The sequence below is a fragment of the Astatotilapia calliptera genome, chromosome 2, assembly GCF_900246225.1.
Source record: "Astatotilapia calliptera chromosome 2, fAstCal1.2, whole genome shotgun sequence".
Taxonomy (NCBI): domain Eukaryota; kingdom Metazoa; phylum Chordata; class Actinopteri; order Cichliformes; family Cichlidae; genus Astatotilapia; species Astatotilapia calliptera.
The window spans coordinates 30,168,048-30,185,476 of NC_039303.1; the positions used below are offsets into that span (position 1 = coordinate 30,168,048).

General features: G+C 42.8%; 1 protein-coding gene across 44 annotated transcripts in view; it reads left to right on the top strand.

Annotated features, from left to right (window-relative positions):
- The window catches only part of LOC113036849 (protocadherin gamma-C5-like), a 276,532-nt gene extending 259,968 nt beyond the window's left edge, over positions 1-16,564 (top strand). For 38 of the 44 annotated variants that reach the window (XM_026193415.1, XM_026193649.1, XM_026193602.1 and 35 more), the window contains 4 exons: positions 9,000-9,058; positions 9,948-10,001; positions 12,871-12,968; positions 14,482-16,564. In XM_026193415.1, coding sequence (XP_026049200.1) covers positions 9,000-9,058; positions 9,948-10,001; positions 12,871-12,968; positions 14,482-14,765 — 495 coding nt within the window. In that variant the 3' untranslated portion in view covers positions 14,766-16,564. Of the gene's footprint in view, positions 1-1,556; positions 4,955-8,999; positions 9,059-9,947; positions 10,002-12,870; positions 12,969-14,481 lie in introns of those variants that run through there. The other 6 variants (XM_026193435.1, XM_026193391.1, XM_026193768.1 and 3 more) reach the window with 6 other exon arrangements.
- The last annotated feature ends 865 nt before the right edge of the window (positions 16,565-17,429 follow it).

Sequence of the window (17,429 nt, forward strand, 5' to 3'; positions counted from 1 at the left end):
TAATGATAACCCTCCTGTATTCACTCAACGAAATTATAATGTGTATTTAAAAGAGAATGGAGTACCAGGCTCTATCCTGTACTCAGTATCAGCATCTGACCTGGATTTCGGTGAAAACGCAAAGGTCTCTTACTCTATACTGGACTCTAAAGTGCAGGACGTTTCTGTCTCATCGTATGTTTACATTAACTCAGATAACGGCAGCATCTACAGCATGCACTCGTTTGACTATGAGAAACTGAAGGTGTTTCAGATTCAGGTCCAGGCAAAGGATCAGGGCTCTCCGTCTCTCAGCAGCAACGCCACTGTCCATGTTTTTATCCTGGACCAGAACGACAATGCCCCCGCTGTTATTTACCCCTCCTCCGCTGCCATGGGCTCCCTCTCTCATCAGAGGATGCCTCGCTCCGCGAAAGCGGGTCACCTGGTTACCAAGGTGACGGCCGTGGACGCTGACTCGGGCCATAACGCCTGGATCTCCTACAGACTGGCGGAGGCCACAGACGCCTCTCTCTTCACCGTCAATCTGTACACAGGGGAGGTGAGGACTAAACGCGCTGTGTCCGAGCAGGACGACTCCTCTCAGAGGCTGCTTATAGAGATCAAGGACGACGGGGAACCGATCCAGTCCTCCACAGTCACGGTGTCCATCATACTGGAGGACGGCCTCCATGAGCCCATCTCAGACCTCCGACATAAAGCGGCCGAGCCCAGCAAGAAAACTGGGAGAATCACCCTTTATTTGATTCTCTCTCTGGCCTCGGTGTCCGTGCTGTCTCTGGTCACTTTCCTCATCTTAGCGGTTAAATGCATCAGGAACAGCAGTAGCAGCAGCACGTGCTGCATGAGACGGACCGACTCTGATGATTACAAGAACCCCAACAGAAACCTGCAAATTCAGCTCAACACTGATGGACCTATAAAGTACGTGGAGGTCCTGGGAGGAGACATGCTGTCTCAGAGTCAGTCCTTCAGGTCCTGTATGTCTCCAATGTCAGAGTACAGCGATTTCACTCTGATTAAACCCAGCAGCACCACAGACTTTAAGGAGGTGATCAGTGTTCTGGATGCTTCTTTACCTGACAGCACCTGGACCTTTGAGAGCCAGCAGGTGAGAACAAAATCCGAAGGGAACTCAGTAAAATTATATCCCTAACCCTGAATTTAAAATTAACGTATCCTGATTTTTTTTTTATCCTGATTTTCATTTTGCAGTTACTTGCTTATGTCTAGCAATGAGTGTAGTGCAACAAGTTCTCCTGCTCGCAGTTTTTTGTTTCTACACTTTCTTATTTGATTATCACTATGGAATGTAGTAACTTTAACAAATCCGGGTATATATTTAATTAAGTGATAATATACATAATCGCTTTCACTCTCTCTACCATGCAATGCGTGTGTGTTTGTGTGGTACAACTATAATGGTAAAAGTAAAATTTTACCACTACTATTGGTTTCAATTTATTATTGCATATCTTTTTTTTTTCCAAAAAATGTTATCAGTTTCATGTTTTTTCTTACTTTAAAAAGACACTAGTTTTTAATAGAATTAAGGCAAACTTACAATTCAGTTGCAACAATTATTTTAATTCACTCTTAATATATTTTAGCGTTTTCAATAAGTATAATCAGTTATTAGTTTTCGGTCTTTATGTTAATGAGGCGTATCAAATATAGAAATCCCCTCTAATTCAAATTGCCAGGATCTTCAAAATGCCTGCCGTGTGTCGTTTTATAGTTTAAAAAATGTGTATTTATTTGATTTGATTTTTATTTGTCTAGAATTACTGAGGTTTACAATGAAGCCTGTTTTTAACCTTTAATCTTCTTCTGATAAACTGTATTGTTTGCCCTCAGGGGAAAATCCGGTTTGGAAACCACGCCCCCATGCGGGCGCAAATAGCATTGCGTTATATGACATAAGGCTGATACCCACTGTTTTGACAATGAGAACTATCAAAGAAAACCACGTGGGTGGGGGGTTCTATATAAAGATGACTTATCCTTTGCATTTATGGCTTCGATCTCCGTTATAGGTTTTAACAGACTCTTGGCGTGCTGTGTTATTTGTCTTTCGGTGTAATCTCAAACTTTTGAAACCAATTTTTTTTTTCCGAGTTGATACTCGTATGTGGAAGTGAAGTCACTAAAAAGTTTTCGGTGCGTGTGAGAGAGAGAGATGACAACACTGATCCAACCCTGTCTTCCAATGAGAGGGAAGGCCTGAGTTGCCTCTCTCCGCCCATGAGGGGAATCAGGCGGAGGAGACACAAGCAGAGAGTGGAGGCAGAAAAAAACTTTGAGTTTTCGCTCTCGTTTATTTTTTTTCTTTAAAGACGGCCGTCATGGTCACATCAAAACATCACATCGCCCTTTTTCTAAAATGGAAATGTTTAGGAGTGTGGACGTCGCGTTTTAATTCTATCATGGATACGCTACAGTGAAAGAAGTTAGAAACGTTGCCGTTCCCTGATCCTCGGAGCGCAGTACAATGGACTCCGCGCAGACAAAGTACTCGGGAGGAGGGAGGCTGTGGAGGGTTTACTTTTATCTAGCATGGGTCTCCTGTGCGTCCGCTCAGCTCAGCTATTCCGTATCGGAGGAACTAAATCCAGGCTCTGTCGTGGGGAATATCGCTAAAGACTTGACTCTCACTGCTCAGCGGATTGTTCAGAGGAGGCTGCGGGTGGTCTCCGAATCATCAGTGCAGTACTTTGAGGTGAAGCAGACGACTGGCGATTTGATTATTAAACAAAAAATTGACAGAGAGAATCTGTGCGATTTAAGTTCAGCGTGTTCACTACACCTTCAAATACTTATGGATGATCCTTTAGAGATCCATCGCGTCGTGGTGAACGTTCTGGATGTGAATGACAATGCGCCGCAGTTTTCAACCACTAACATTTCTTTGGAGATTTCTGAGGCAGCCGCACCTGGCACACAATTTCGTTTGGAGAGCGCGCACGACCCTGATGTGGGTACCAACTCGTTACGCACGTATCATCTCGCATCAAATGACTTCTTTACTTTGAATGTGGAAACTAAAAGTGACGGCCGCAAGTTTCCAGAGCTAGTGGTGGATAAAGCTTTGGACAGAGAGAGGCAGGCCTCGTTTCGCCTGCTGCTCACTGCTGTGGATGGGGGTCAGCCAGAGAAATCTGGCTCAACACTTCTGCTCATTGACATTCTGGATGTAAATGACAATGCGCCCGTCTTTGACGAACCTGTAAAGAAAGTTACATTATTAGAAAATGCTGCACTGGGCACTTTAGTAACGAAAGTAAACGCCACAGACGCCGATTCGGGTAGCAACGGGGACATATCGTATCTTTTTAGTAAATACACACCACAGCACGTTCTCAATCTATTCACTGTGGATTCTAAAAGCGGGGAAATCCGTGTAAAGGGTGTTGTGGATTATGAGGAGATGAATGCATATCACATAACAGTGCAGGCCAGAGATGGTGGCTCTCCCGCTATGGAGGGCTCCTGTAACGTCATTGTGACCATCACTGACGTGAATGACAACGCACCAGAGGTGAAACTGGTGTCACTGACTGAGTCTATCAGAGAGGACTCAGCACCGGGGACCGCTATAGCGTTCATAAACACACGGGACCCAGACCCTGGTCTGAATGGAAATGTTAAGCTGACTATCACGCCAGGTTTACCATTCAAACTCATGTCAACTTTTGACATGAGTTACCGCCTGGTCACAGCTGGCAACCTGGACCGTGAGACTGTCCCAGAGTACTCAGTTATCATCAAGGCCACTGATGCTGGTTCCCCTCCCCTTTCATCACAAATCAACTTTGTGGTGAAGGTGTCTGATGTAAATGACAATGCCCCCACTTTCTCTCAGCCTTCATACTCTGTGGACATCTCAGAAAACAACGCTCCCAGTTCTCCCATCGCTGTCGTTTCTGCCACTGACCCAGACCTTGGTGAAAATGCACACGTCTCTTATTCAATCCTTACAAGCATGGTGCAGGGCTCACCCATATCTTCTTATGTCTACATCAACCCGAAGAGCGGTCACATTTACAGCATGCGCTCTCTGGATCATGAACAGCTTAAAGCTTTCCGTATAGAGGTGCAGGCTGAGGATGCTGGAGTGCCCCCACGGACATCCAACGTCACTGTGCACGTGTTTGTTGTGGATGTGAATGACAATGCACCAGTGATTGTACACCCCTCCTACTCAAAAGACAAAAGATTAGAGTTCACTGTGGCCCCATCTGCCAGTCCAGGGCACCTTATAAATAAACTGGTCGCAGTGGATGCAGACAGTGGGCACAATGCTTGGTTGTTTTACTCAATTGCTCCTGGACCAAATGCTGGTATGTTCCGTATTGGGGCACACACTGGGGACCTCCGCACAGCTCGAAAGTGGGACGAGGAGGAAAGTGGTTCAACTTATGACATTGTGGTCATGATTCAGGATAATGGCGACCCACCCAAGTCCACTTCTGTGAACGTTACAATAACTGTGGATGAGAAGGCACCAGCCAACGATGCTCCGATTATTCCTCACCACATACCTTTCTACCAACGCAATGGGATGCCAGATATCACTTTGTACCTTATCATCTCTCTAGCCTGTGTGTCAGCGGTGTCCTTTATCACATTTGTTGTTCTCATGGTGCGCTGCCTGAGACACCGTGGCCCAGGGCTGGGAGGCTCTGAATGCTGCTGCTATGGTCACCACAGGTCCAGCCGCTACCATCAGAGGCCTAGCAAGGACCTCCACCTGCAGCTCAATACTGATGGACCCATACGATATATGGAGGTTGTGGGAGGTCCCCAAGAGCCACATACACGGACCTATAGGCCCTGCTACTCCACTATATCTAGCCGAAGTGACTTTGTATTTATGAAATCACCCATGCTGAGTCACAACAACACACTCAACATGACGCTCAGCAAGAAGTACCTTATGAACTCAGCCAGTGAGGTGAGAGATTAAGTGGGAGAGTGAGCATATATACTTTTCACTATTAACATTAGACTTGTGGAAATGCATAAACATCCTAAAACACGTCTCTGTTTTGTTATGCACTGAAAACTTCCCCAGTGACTTGCTGTATTTTATCTTTTACTCCATTTGTTTTGTTTTACCCAGAGGACCAGTCTCTCTCTACATGGTGACAGGGCTCTGAGAGTGCTATTGTTCTGTTAGATAGGTTTGTGAAGAGTGAAAAAACATCTTAATATTTAATCTGACCCAAAGGCAAATGTGGTTACTATCTCTGGCTTGAAGCATTTTAAGTGACAGAGAATGCTGCTATTTATGAAGAATAAAGCTGCAGTTATAAAGGAAAAAGAAGCTAGCTGGAATAGCAAAACAGGGGGAAAGGGGTAAAACATAAGTGCTGTTAACAGATGGAGGGGAGGAGACAACCAGATGAAGATGGGTACTGCAGAGTTGGCTCAGTGAAATGGCTGGAAGATAGAGGGGAACAGGATGACAGAGAGAGAGATGGGGGTGACGGAGGAAAAGAGCCAGGAAAGAAAATGGTAAGATGGGTGGAGGGAGAGAGCCAAAGAATAAAGCAGTAGCTGAAAAACAGGAATTTGTGGGGTCAGTGGCCTGAACCCTGACTTCCTGTTGTCCTCTGAACCTTTGATTGGTTCCATGACTCAGCATCACATGAGGTCGCTCTTAGTGATCAGTGGGGAATTCAGTAGAAAAAAATAGAACGTTTTGTTTTTCATCTTTAATCAATTTATCCTCAGTATTCCTCATCTGGCATTTCACATCTACGTGAGGTTGCTCTGTTATTTTGATAATGATTTTTACCCTTGACTCTATTTAATTTTTTTTTTAAACCCTCATATTTCTACCAACTCTGTTTTATAAAGACTGCACAGAATTAGGTTGTCCCTGAGGTCAGCAGCGTACCATCTGTCTCTCTACTCTGGTGACACGTGTGCAACAAGGACAGCAGAGCAAAAGAGATAGAGGGACTGATAACTGGAAAGGAAGGATGGCTTTATGCATGTGTGGCACAGTGACAGACGGCACAGGCTATAAAGCTTTAGAGTACCACTACGGGTGTTTGCGTGCCTGCATGCATGAGATTGTGTGTAAAAAGCATCAGGCAGGAGGAGCCCTGGGGCCTTAGATCCTTCCCACTGCCCCTCTTTGTATCCTTTATTCATTTGCAGTGTGCTCTCTTGGCAAACTCTCTTCAATAACATGCTTTCACATAAGACTTGGGTTAAAAATACAGTATATTAAAGGATGTGAAGCATTTTGACTCACTGCAAAGTCATAACCCACCTTTTCCCTTTTTTTTTTTTGTTTCTCATTTGCATCAAGATCTGAATGTTACCGTTTAGTATTTCAGTCTTTAAGCTTGTGTGAGTTAATAAGGGTTGGCACAAAGTTAGCCCAAGTGTTTTTTGTAAATATGCTTTTTTTATGGATGACAGAGCTGTGCATTGGACATGCTGGTTCATGCGGTTCAGTAAAACTGTCCTCAGAGGTTATGATTAGTTGAGTCATGATGTTTGTTTAAAGGAGCGGAATATCATAGTCAAACACTACTCATTGTGATCCTTTCTTGTGACGGTGCAAATTAAAACAGTATTGAAGTCGGCAGTTTAGATTTGAATACCATGATTTTGACCTTCCTGTCCCTAAATCCAGTTCTCTTTATATTTTTGAGCTTTTATGCACATTACTGCGAGGTAGCTAAGGAATCCAGCCAGGTTCTAATTCACCTGGAGATCCTTCAAAGCTCTTTGGTTCAACTCAGAGATGTAAGGGAAGTACATTGAGCCATTTTTAAATCTTCCAGGTTTAATATGATCGTCTTTCTGTGGGATGAGAAGTTGGGCCCACAGAGCTGTAATCTGTCTCTTCATTGGCAGCATGTCTGGATAGTCTGTCTGACCTTCTCTCTCTCTCTCTCCATGCTTACGTTTAGCTTGCTCTCAAAAAAAGAAAAACAGCTTGTGAATTTTTAATAACCTCATTCATATTTCTTTAGTGACCGACTCATTAAAGAGAACAAATCATAAAGAAACAAGCACAGCTAAAGCTCCTCAGATAATTGCAGATGAAGTCAATTAGATTTTGTCTCTGTAAGCCGGTAATAGGTTTTACTATTGGGATTTGTTTTACCTAGAAACTGTTGTTGATGTAACCACCTTAATTTAAAACCTCGGCAACACACATCGGTTTGTTGAACGTCTTCAGTCTTACTCAAGCAGATAAGCATTGGAGATTTATAAAATAGCCTAGTTTTATCTGTCTGCTTACACCCGGCTTTCCATAAGGAAGCATACAGGAAGATATTCCAGTACAGTCTGTTATTCTTCTTTCCACATGCCTGCATTGGGATTTAACCTTGAAAACGATCAGTGTTTGTCTGTGAAAGTGTGTGGTGAGAACAACTCACACAGCTGGAATGCTGGGTCTCTTTCTTTGTGGATGTTTGCTTCCCCTCACTGCTGATATTTTTTTTCTCCCTACAACCCAGACAGATTTACATGCCCACGCACACATACACATCTCTGTGTCCAATTTTAGACTTTAACCATCAACCGAGCTCTGCCGTGAAGGAGGATGAGAGTTCATTTTTCACCCTCCCTCTCATCTTCACCCATTAAAAACATTTCACACTGTAATAAAAAGCTTGCGAGTTGTTACGAGGAATAACCAAGCAACCGTGTCTGTAACGGACCTTGTTTTTCTCTTCCGGAGAGCTGACTTGTATTCAACATGAAAACAACACTGAAACTGAATCCACCGACAGCTATTTTCACTCAACGCTACATGCATTATGGGCTTGTTCAGCAACTGTACTACTGCTTCCATTACTTCTTCATCATGCACACTCAACTCTGTTGAGAGTATCTTCAGGTCCTGCGGTTAAATTCACTTGTTTTGTCTTCAGGCTGTTTCAACAAACTGTATTTCCCTGTTTGGTCCTGTGTGGTCACTAACCTTTATTCCTTTATTTACCTGTATTCTAACAGATTCTCAGTCAATACTGCTCCTTGCGTGTAGCTGTCTTTCACTTTTCTCTGCTGCTCTCTTGCTTCTTTCCATCATTCCCTTGGGTAGAACAGCTCTTTTAATAATGCAGCACATCATTCTGTTGGCCTCTCTCTCCAGGGAGCTCTTGTGTCGATTAGGCAGCAGAATCTGGAGCCAAGCCACGGGTCTATTCACCGCATCACTGCACAACAAGAGAGTCAGAGAGAGTGAGGGAGGGAAAGAGCTAGAGAGAGACATGGTGGCATGGCCCGTGAGGTAGAGATGGACAAAACCGCAAAGGGGTTGAAGACATTAATAGACAGCAGAAGCATGCAGAGATGGGAGAGGCTTTTATCACTGCTTCTAAGTTTTGGTATCCAACTTCTTTTGTCCTCTGACTCTTTAAAGGAGATTTTTATAAGAAGCAGTGTGGGAAGCTAATCAGTCTGTCTGTGTGTCTCCTAAAATTCTTGTCAGTGTCATAGTTTTGGTTTGCCTTCATTTTTCCACTCATGAGCTGGCAAACTCAGTATTTTAGACACATCTCTATGTGTACTGTCATCCACTGAAATAATCCTTTCAGATGCAAGTCATTTGGACGTCCAGTTCAGCTTCTGGCCGCTTTGGTGCAAAGCCGATTGCCCACTTAAATTAACACGTTCTCTTTTTGATGATGTCAGTCTTTTGATTTTAGTTTTGAGGGTTTTCTTTTTTCCTTTTTTTTAATCAGGCCTGTAGTTTTTGTGTATGTGTGCGTGCTCAGTTTATGCCCCACAGTGTTTGGGACAACATGGATGCCTGAAGGTACAGTTATTCGTGGCCATCTGTAATGCTTTGATGAGCCTCAGTGAAAAACTGTAAAGACAAATGATACACACAGGCATACATCGTCATTGCACACATCTCAACTACAAACCAAATACATAAAAACACTAAACTGCACCTTAGAAACATCTTGCTGTTGTTGCGATGAAACATATATTTCATACTGCATCTTCTGTTCTCTTCACAGCAAAAGCCTCCCAACAATGACTGGCGCTTCACACAGGGACAAAGACCCGGACCTAGCGGGTGAGTTAGCAGAGTAACACATTGATTCAGCTGAAATACGCAGTAATATCTAGATCATGTTATTGCTTTTCAAGGGGGAAAAGAGTAAAAGGGGTGAGGGATTTTTTTTTAAAAAGGGGGGATGGTAGTGAGCGCTGTAACCATAATAATTTGCTACCTGCAGTGTGCCATCTGATTTTAAAATACAGATGGCATCACAAGCAAACATTTTTATGTGACTTCAAATTTTATTCCAGTGGTGATGAGTTTCTTGTTCCACCTGATTGCATGATTCTGCTCAGTAAGGTTGTGAAAAGCATCTCTGCCTGTTTCCAGGCTGCTTTATAAAATGGCTGCTGCAGCTTCCACTCCCCCTCCCCCTCCCCTGCTGTTCCTTTCCTCTCTGCGCTCCCTGAGCCTGTGCGCCATCGCTCAGTACTACTGATGAGGAACAGTGACCAGAGCTAGCGGGGGGGGGGGGGGGGGGGGGGATGGGATAGTGCATTTATCTTTATTGCTCTCTCCATTTTTTCCTGCCACGTCACTTGAAAACACGTATTCTTGACATCAGTTACTTGCCTTATTAAATGTCAGTTGTGTTGTTTAGTTTACATTCTGTGTTGATTGCTTTGTCACTGATATTTGCCCATGTAGTGTACGCAGTTGTGATTGTGCGACAGATCTTATGAGTCGAGGTTTGTCCCTGAAACACACAGGCAATGTTAGGCACAAACACAAGCTACTGCACTTTTAGAAACCACTGGGTTTTATTTTACTTCTCAACAGCTATGTCATTCACATCCTGTTTTTGAAAAGTATGTGGCTGACTCAGCATTTTCCAAACAAGATCTAAAGCATATACAAATACACAGTAGTTCTTTTCAGGGTGTATAACTTGTTGTGTTTTTAGTCCCCACATGCCGTACGGTACACACATACGATGGACGCCGAAGAATGGGACAAGGTACCGATTTAGACGTAGGCCCTGTATGGTCACTTTATGTCCTCAGCAGCTGATCAGGGATCGCATTTGCCGCCGTTCAGTGAAAGAGGAACTTGGTCAGCTGATAAGGGCAGGGAGTGACTCAAATCTTTTAGTTAGTGCACTGCAGTTGAGTGCTGTGCTGTGTGTAGCTGTACCTAACCCATAGCTTCTGTTAGTCTCCCCGAAAGTTTGATGGGATTTGTTGATCGATGTGCATAGGCCACAATGCCTGCTGTGGCGTAGAAAGGATTGTGACACTTTTTTTCAGTTTGTGTGCAGTGTTTTGTAGATTTGCTATGCCTTGTATGTGTGCTATACATATAGTCGTTATAGTCTGAGAGCTCTTCTTTTTCTCTCCTTTGAGATTTGCCTACCATACAGTGTTGCCTTTGATGTATGTCTGTGATGGTTGTAGCTTAACACCACCACATGCAGCTTTTTCATGTGACTTATAAACCAGAGGACAATGACAACGTCTGTGTCATGACTGATAGTTTAAAATGCCTGTTAGAGGTTGAGATGTTCCTAGATGGAGTAATTGGGAGTCTGTTTTAAGCACTAGAGATTAACATGCAGATATAATAGATGTCAGCATGTACACCATGTGACCAGAGGAATGGGTTTAAATTATAAAATATAGCCTATGATAGGGAAAAAGGAAAAAACGTAAGACACAGTGGAATAAATGGTTAAATAGAGTGGCATTTGAATTCTGTGTGAAATCAAAACATTAACCACTGATTCTGTGCTTCATTGGTTGGAGGGGATTAAAAAGAAGCAAAGAGCTGCAGGAGGGTTTTTTTTGTTTTTGGTTTTTTTTACCTTTTCCTACTGTGGCTTTAATTTCTTGAAGGTTCCCTGAAAAGCGACAAGTAAAGGCATCTATTAAGATGAAACATATCATGTAAGGAAACCGAAGGAGAATGATAGCCCAGACTGGCCAACTGAGGACATCATTCTGGACCACAATGTACAACTTTGCCCACAGGAAGTGATAATCCTGACCACAGGAAACACTTAACTCAACTAGAGGATATGATAAGAAAAATAATGCTAATTTAGCATGAAGGGGCACAAAATGGCTGCTTCTGGCCTTACCGAGGGTGCTCCTCTCCAGTCTGTTTCTCATTGGCTGCTTGGCACAAGACATACATGTTTCTCTTCCTCGGTCTCTTTCTGGCACTGAGCTGAAAACCACTTCAGTGTTTTGGCAGTGCAGTCTGGCAACCTGCGCTTAATCAGAGCCAAGCTTTTGTGTTCAAACTCCTTTTTCACTTTTTCTCTTAATGTGTCTTTTACTTTCTCTTTATTCCCCAGATCAGGGCAATTTGTCTGATTGCTTTTTTAGTTGGTTTTAAGTAGAAAGGAGCTTTCTTGTTTACATCCTATGCATTTAACACACTGTCTATTGTGCAGAAGTTTTAGATAAGCTGCAAATCCTTAAATATATTTACTTTTCATAAAAAGGAACCCAAACATTAAAAAATCATTTGGCATAATCACCCTTTAAAATAACACCAGTCCTGCTAAGTGCAAACATCTTGGCTATCTCATTTTCTTCTGGCCAGACCGATTTGGTGTTCATGGCTGTGTGGGGGCCATAGCATCCTTTGCATTACTGTAAACAGTTTTTTATGACTCTGGTTATTGCTTTGAGGTTAATATTATGCTGTAGGATGAGCCTACAACTCTGTTCTCTCATGCATAAAAAGTTAAACTTAAAAGTTTAACCATCTTGAGTACTATAAACCATCTTGTGTGCTATAACGCTGTACAGACTGTCTTGCCTTGCCCCTTTATTTCTAAAATCTTTGTATTAGGAAAGTAGCACACAATTTCACTGTGTCACTGTCATTTCCAGCTGCACATACCAACAGAATCGTTTACCCATGGCCTCCACTGAGTGTCCTGAGGGGTTTTATTAGCCCATACAGTCAAAAAGCCTTTGTTTCAACACTCTGACCCACTGTTTACATGGCTGAGAGTAGTTAAATGTTACTTTTTTTTAATGTAGTGCTGGTGATGAATTAGCCATACTACTGCTATAATGGTTTTAAATGATGTTTGAGTCTCATGCAGGGCTTCTAATGAAGTGAAATGACATTTATCTATATTTTTTTATATATCTATATCTATATTTGATAGTTTACCAGTAGCATGAAGATAGCACACTGTTGTTTTTTGACACTAAAAATCTAAAATTGGGGGTTTATTAGCACTTTGGGAACAGACTCAAACATTGTGACCTAGTTCTCAGTTGCAGAGTTTGTGTTGCCGTGTTACATGCATGGGAATAGAAATAAGTAGGTGAGCATACTCAAAGCATACAAGTCTGCTTTCTCCGCTGTTACCCCCACATGCAAATTACAGCTTTTAAATAAACCAGCCTTTGAACATGAAGCCCGTCCAGATGGAAATGTTCAGCGCTCACTGAGCGCTGCATGTGCGACTATGCAGACAGCTATTTCCTTTAAAGGTGGGATCATTAAATACGTTTAATCAGATTTACTAGACGGCGCATTGCTCAGGGTCATACTGGCGAGTGTGTGACCGCTGTACAATTAATGTGTGAACACACTTGCTACCATGTGTGTGTCCAGCAGCATTTGCACATGCCTTTACAATAATCTGTTTAAGCGTGAGTGTGTGTGTGTGTGTGTGTGTGTGTGTGTGTGTGAGAGACACACTCTGTTTTGCGTACTATACATCCCGTATTATTCTACTCAGGCTGTGTTTTTCACCATCAGCTGCTCTGCTTTACATCATCCTGTCAAGCTAAACACACATAGATCCACTGTAGAGGAGAGTTTATTTACATGTGTTTTTTCCCGATTTTTTTTTTCCACAGGGCAACTGGAGGACCTGAGGTTGCCATGGGAACTGGCCCCTGGCCCCAGCCCCCTACTGAAGCTGAGCAGCTCCAAGCCCTGATGGCTGCAGCCAACGGTGGGTCCTATACCTTGTCACCTCTTTCGTCCCTCCTATGAGTTCCACCATCTCTTTTCCAAACCTATTTATTGCTCTTCTTCTCATCAGGATGCGTGGGAAGTGGTGGTTTGTTTAGCTTCCTGTTTGGTTGGAGAGCAACAAGCCAGACTCAGTCATTGATAAAGCTCTGTCTGTCCACGCTGGCGTTTCCATTTAGTGGACGTGAACCTAGTATTACTACCCACAGTTTCCTTGATGTAGTAAAGCTGATTTGTTGAATATAATAACACAACAGTGAGACACGTTTCCACTGTACACACTTATCACATGTTTAATGTTTTACTATAAGCAGTAAGCTATAAGGGCTACTCGTACATTTATGTAACATTAAAGCCTATATGATTCCTATATGTTACAACACACATCCTCCCCCTCCTGTCCTGTCCCTTCTGTCCCTGCAGTGACGGCTTAGGCAGCACTGAGGTGAATTCACACAGTGACTCATCTTCAGGCTTTGTCATCGCATAGAAAAGTACGCAGAAAACAGCAGGATTACCAAGACCAAATGTAGCGTCAGGCAAACACAAATTATACAAAGATGGTAATGATGGAGAGACGAATGTGACGAGGTTTATTGGCAAACAGATTCAAGTCGTCACTTCCAGTGTTATTTCACCACCAATCTGTCCCCCCCTTCTTGGACACTGGGAACTGGGCCCTGGTGTGTGACATTTTTTTTCCATCACTGGGAAATGGCGAGATGGTCATGTGGTGGTAACCTGCATGTTAGACAGAATGAACAATTTGAGCCATCAGGGAGGAAGGAACAAACTGAGCATGTGATAAATACTGAAGGTCATCTCTCCTTTGTGCTTAATGTCACTGTGCCGATAAACACAATGACAAACACGGAACAATTCATTTAATTAGCGCTCCACTTCAGAGGAGAAGGTAATAAAAAAGTGTTCTCTCTAATGACTTTAGCTCCAGCACAGTTAGAACTGCAAATGTCATGTGCATGTGTGTGTTTATGGAGGCTGAGATGAACTAGAGAATGGGGGAGGGAGGGTTTGTTCCCTGGCTCTGCAATGCAGGGGCTGTGGGAGAATTATGGGCTGAGCAGCTACGTCATGCACGCTCACAAAAACAGGGCATGCCTGATTTATTTATTTATTTTTTTAAGAAAAGGAACGCCAGATAAACAGAGGAATAAGACATTTTCAGCAACCATGTTGAACAAAAAAGAAAATCCTCTTCACTCTTTTGTTAATATTTCTTCTTGTTCATATCTTTACTTTTTAGGTTCACTTACTGTCTCTTTATGTTTTTGTTTGAACTAAACCGGATGTTCAGACTGAATTTCGTTTTAATCTGCTGTACAAAGTATTATAATTTCCTTTTATGTCCCATTTAATTTCACCTCTTCTGTTTATACTAGATATTCTTCCAAATGCTTTTCTAACAAGTTTCATCCCTCTGTCCTCTTCCCTCCTCACCCCTTGTCCCCCAACTTTGTCTCTCTTCCCCCTAGAAGTGAGTGAGGCTACAGCCACCCTCGGGCCCGGCACTATGGGCTTGAGCACCCGCTACAGCCCCCAGTTCACTCTGCAGCACGTGCCAGACTATCGTCAGAACGTCTACATCCCAGGCAGCACGGCCACCCTCACCTCAAACCCCCAGCAGCAGCAGGCCACGGCCCAGCAGGCCACCCAACAGGCACTGCCCCCTCCTCAGGCCTCAGCTCAACCAGAGCCCCCTAAGGCCGCCCAAACTCCAGCCTCCAAGAAGAAGTCCACCAAGAAGGAGAAGAAGTAGATGTGAATAGGTGAAGGAATGATCAACCTGGGCCTGATCTGATGAGAAATTAACCCTCCACACCCCACCATTAGATATCTTAAATATTGACAGCAAATCACTTGTGACCACATGGGCGATTTTGAAAGTTCTTTGAAAGTGTCTTGAATGCCTCAAAGAATCTGAATGTGTTGAAAGCTGTTAGTGTTTCTAACTTGTGCTGTGCTTAAGGTCTATTATTGTTCACATAACCGTTGTTGGTAGATATATTTGGCTGGGTGTGGGGGGTTACTGTCCCCCGCCCATATTTCTTTCTCTTTTTTTGGCAAAAATACAAAACAAAAACTTGGACAAAGAGATTCAGTGTAAGCAACCTTGCTGGGATGACAAGACTATACGCAGTGATGTATTCAGAAATGAAATGTTAATGTCTTTCACGTTGGATTTTTTCATGCACTTTCCATGAAGTGGAAAGTCAGCTGTTGTAAAGTACGTTAGTTGCCATCCATTAGATTGCTAATAGGGTCAGCATTGCTGGGTCTTAAAGCGTTAAGTCCTTTGACTTTAAGGCTGTTGTTTGACAAGTATTACAAACTCTTCTGCATGCTCATTAAGGTTCAAACCACATATACTAGTTTAGAATTGCAAACTATGCATTGCAAAAGCAGAGGAGGAGGACATCTTGAATCTATTATCGTCCCTCCAATCGCAGGTCAATATAATGCACATGTAGCATTTACTTGACGCAAAATGAAAATTACTTTTGTAATCGTAGTTTAAAAAAAAACAGATTTTAATCTTCTGATATTTTTATGACCTGAGCATGCACCCAGAGGAAGGGCTGGCAAAGAGTGGGGGTTGCACGGCGCTGTGTCGTGGAGTCACGAGCCATGCTGTCCATATCAGTGGTACAGCAGCAGAGACTGGCTTCTTCTGCAACACCTCCAAGATGGGCACAGATATGTCTTGCTGCCCCGCACCCCCCTGCCCTCCCCTCCTCACACTCAGCTCGTGTCCCTCCCTCATTCACCACCCCCATATTGAGAGCCAAACAAAAAGAAATGCACTGTTAGTATTCTTAAGATGATGTAGGGGTTGTAATCACTTCAGTCTTTAGGGAAACATGTAGATGTGGTAAACTTAAGTGCTTAGGAGTTTCTAGACACCTTGCGGGCCTTTAGGGCCTCGATGGAGTATTTTCCTTCACCATCCTCAAGTGCTGAAGAAACGTCTTGATGTGGCACAGTATCATGTCTTTTCTTTGGGAGATAACGATTCGATAGCATAGAGAAAGTGTTTGTATAAGATATGAAGTTTTTACATTGCCGTCTATCCTTCTGTCAAACTCCTGGACACGTACAACAGCATGAAGAAAAAAAAGGCAGCTTGCAGGGTGGGTTAGGGAGAGTGGAAGTGGTATGGTGAGAGGTAAGCAGACTGAGGTGGCACCATTGTATCGATCAGGGGGTGGTAAACATCCTTGGCTCTACCCACTGAATGTACAGAGGAACCACAGTTGACCTGCCCACCCCAGAAACTCTCTCAAATGCACTGACTGTAGTAGAGGTCAACAGAGCCAAGCGCAGTTGTCCCTGTTGGTGAGGAGATGCCACTCACAAGCCCTTTGAAATCTCTCTCTTCCATTGACACCAATGGGAAACCTCAACCTCTTCACCCCTCACCTCCCGCCCTCTACTCCCTAGTCCTGTGAGGCTCTTCCCCACTGTAAATAAACACGAGTCCTGTCGATGGTATGAGCCAGGTGTTTGTATAGTAGGGACCATGTCCAACATTTTCAAAATAAAAGTCCCTCTCCACAAGGCGTGGCTTACTACTGGAATGTGTTGCATTTTGTTTTTAAGAAAAAAAAATTAAGAAAACCACAGTTAAAAAAAAACAATAATAAAAAAAAAAATTGAGATGTTCTTCAGCAGTTTGTGTTGCAATGTAGTAACTAAGCACCATGGAAGCCAACTAACACTTAAGTGTAAATAACTGATAAAGATAACTTTAGATAAGTAAAAGAAGTGACACACGTAGACTAGTTAACTTGTGGTATGTGTTGCGCATATTTTTGTGTTTATTTTCCCTCTACTATCTTTTATCACCCTGTAAAGATACAAAAGAAAAGAAAAAAAAATATGGAAAAGTTTCTATCCTTCTGTAACCTCTTAATGTTCTTTTGCGGTGATTTTATCTTGTGCATTTGTGAAAGAATGCCTCTCATTCTCTTTCTGTCCATATGAACAAATGATTATAAATATTATATATGTGTAAGTCCGTCCGCTGCTGAATTAATCCTACTCTATCCTGCTGTATTATCTTTCTTATCAAATGCTTAAACCCCACGCTATACCCCTGTGTTACTCTCTTATTTTTATGCTAATATTTATATTGCTGTTTTATTTTCTCTTGAACACTGACATTTCAAATAAAAAGATTCATTTTAAAATTACTTATGCGTGTGGTTTGTGTTAATGCTGCTATTTGTCATTTCTCTTACAGGCTGAGTGAGGTAACTCTGAGCATCATTACATTGTTAACAATATTAATCGCGCTCACTAAACAGTTTTAAATGCTTCTTGGAGTTTTAACCATGTGGCTGCAGCACTACTAATTAATCCCAGAAGCCTTTTGTCTTCTTTAATTTCAGATTTCTTTAAAAAGCAAACTACGAAGCTACAA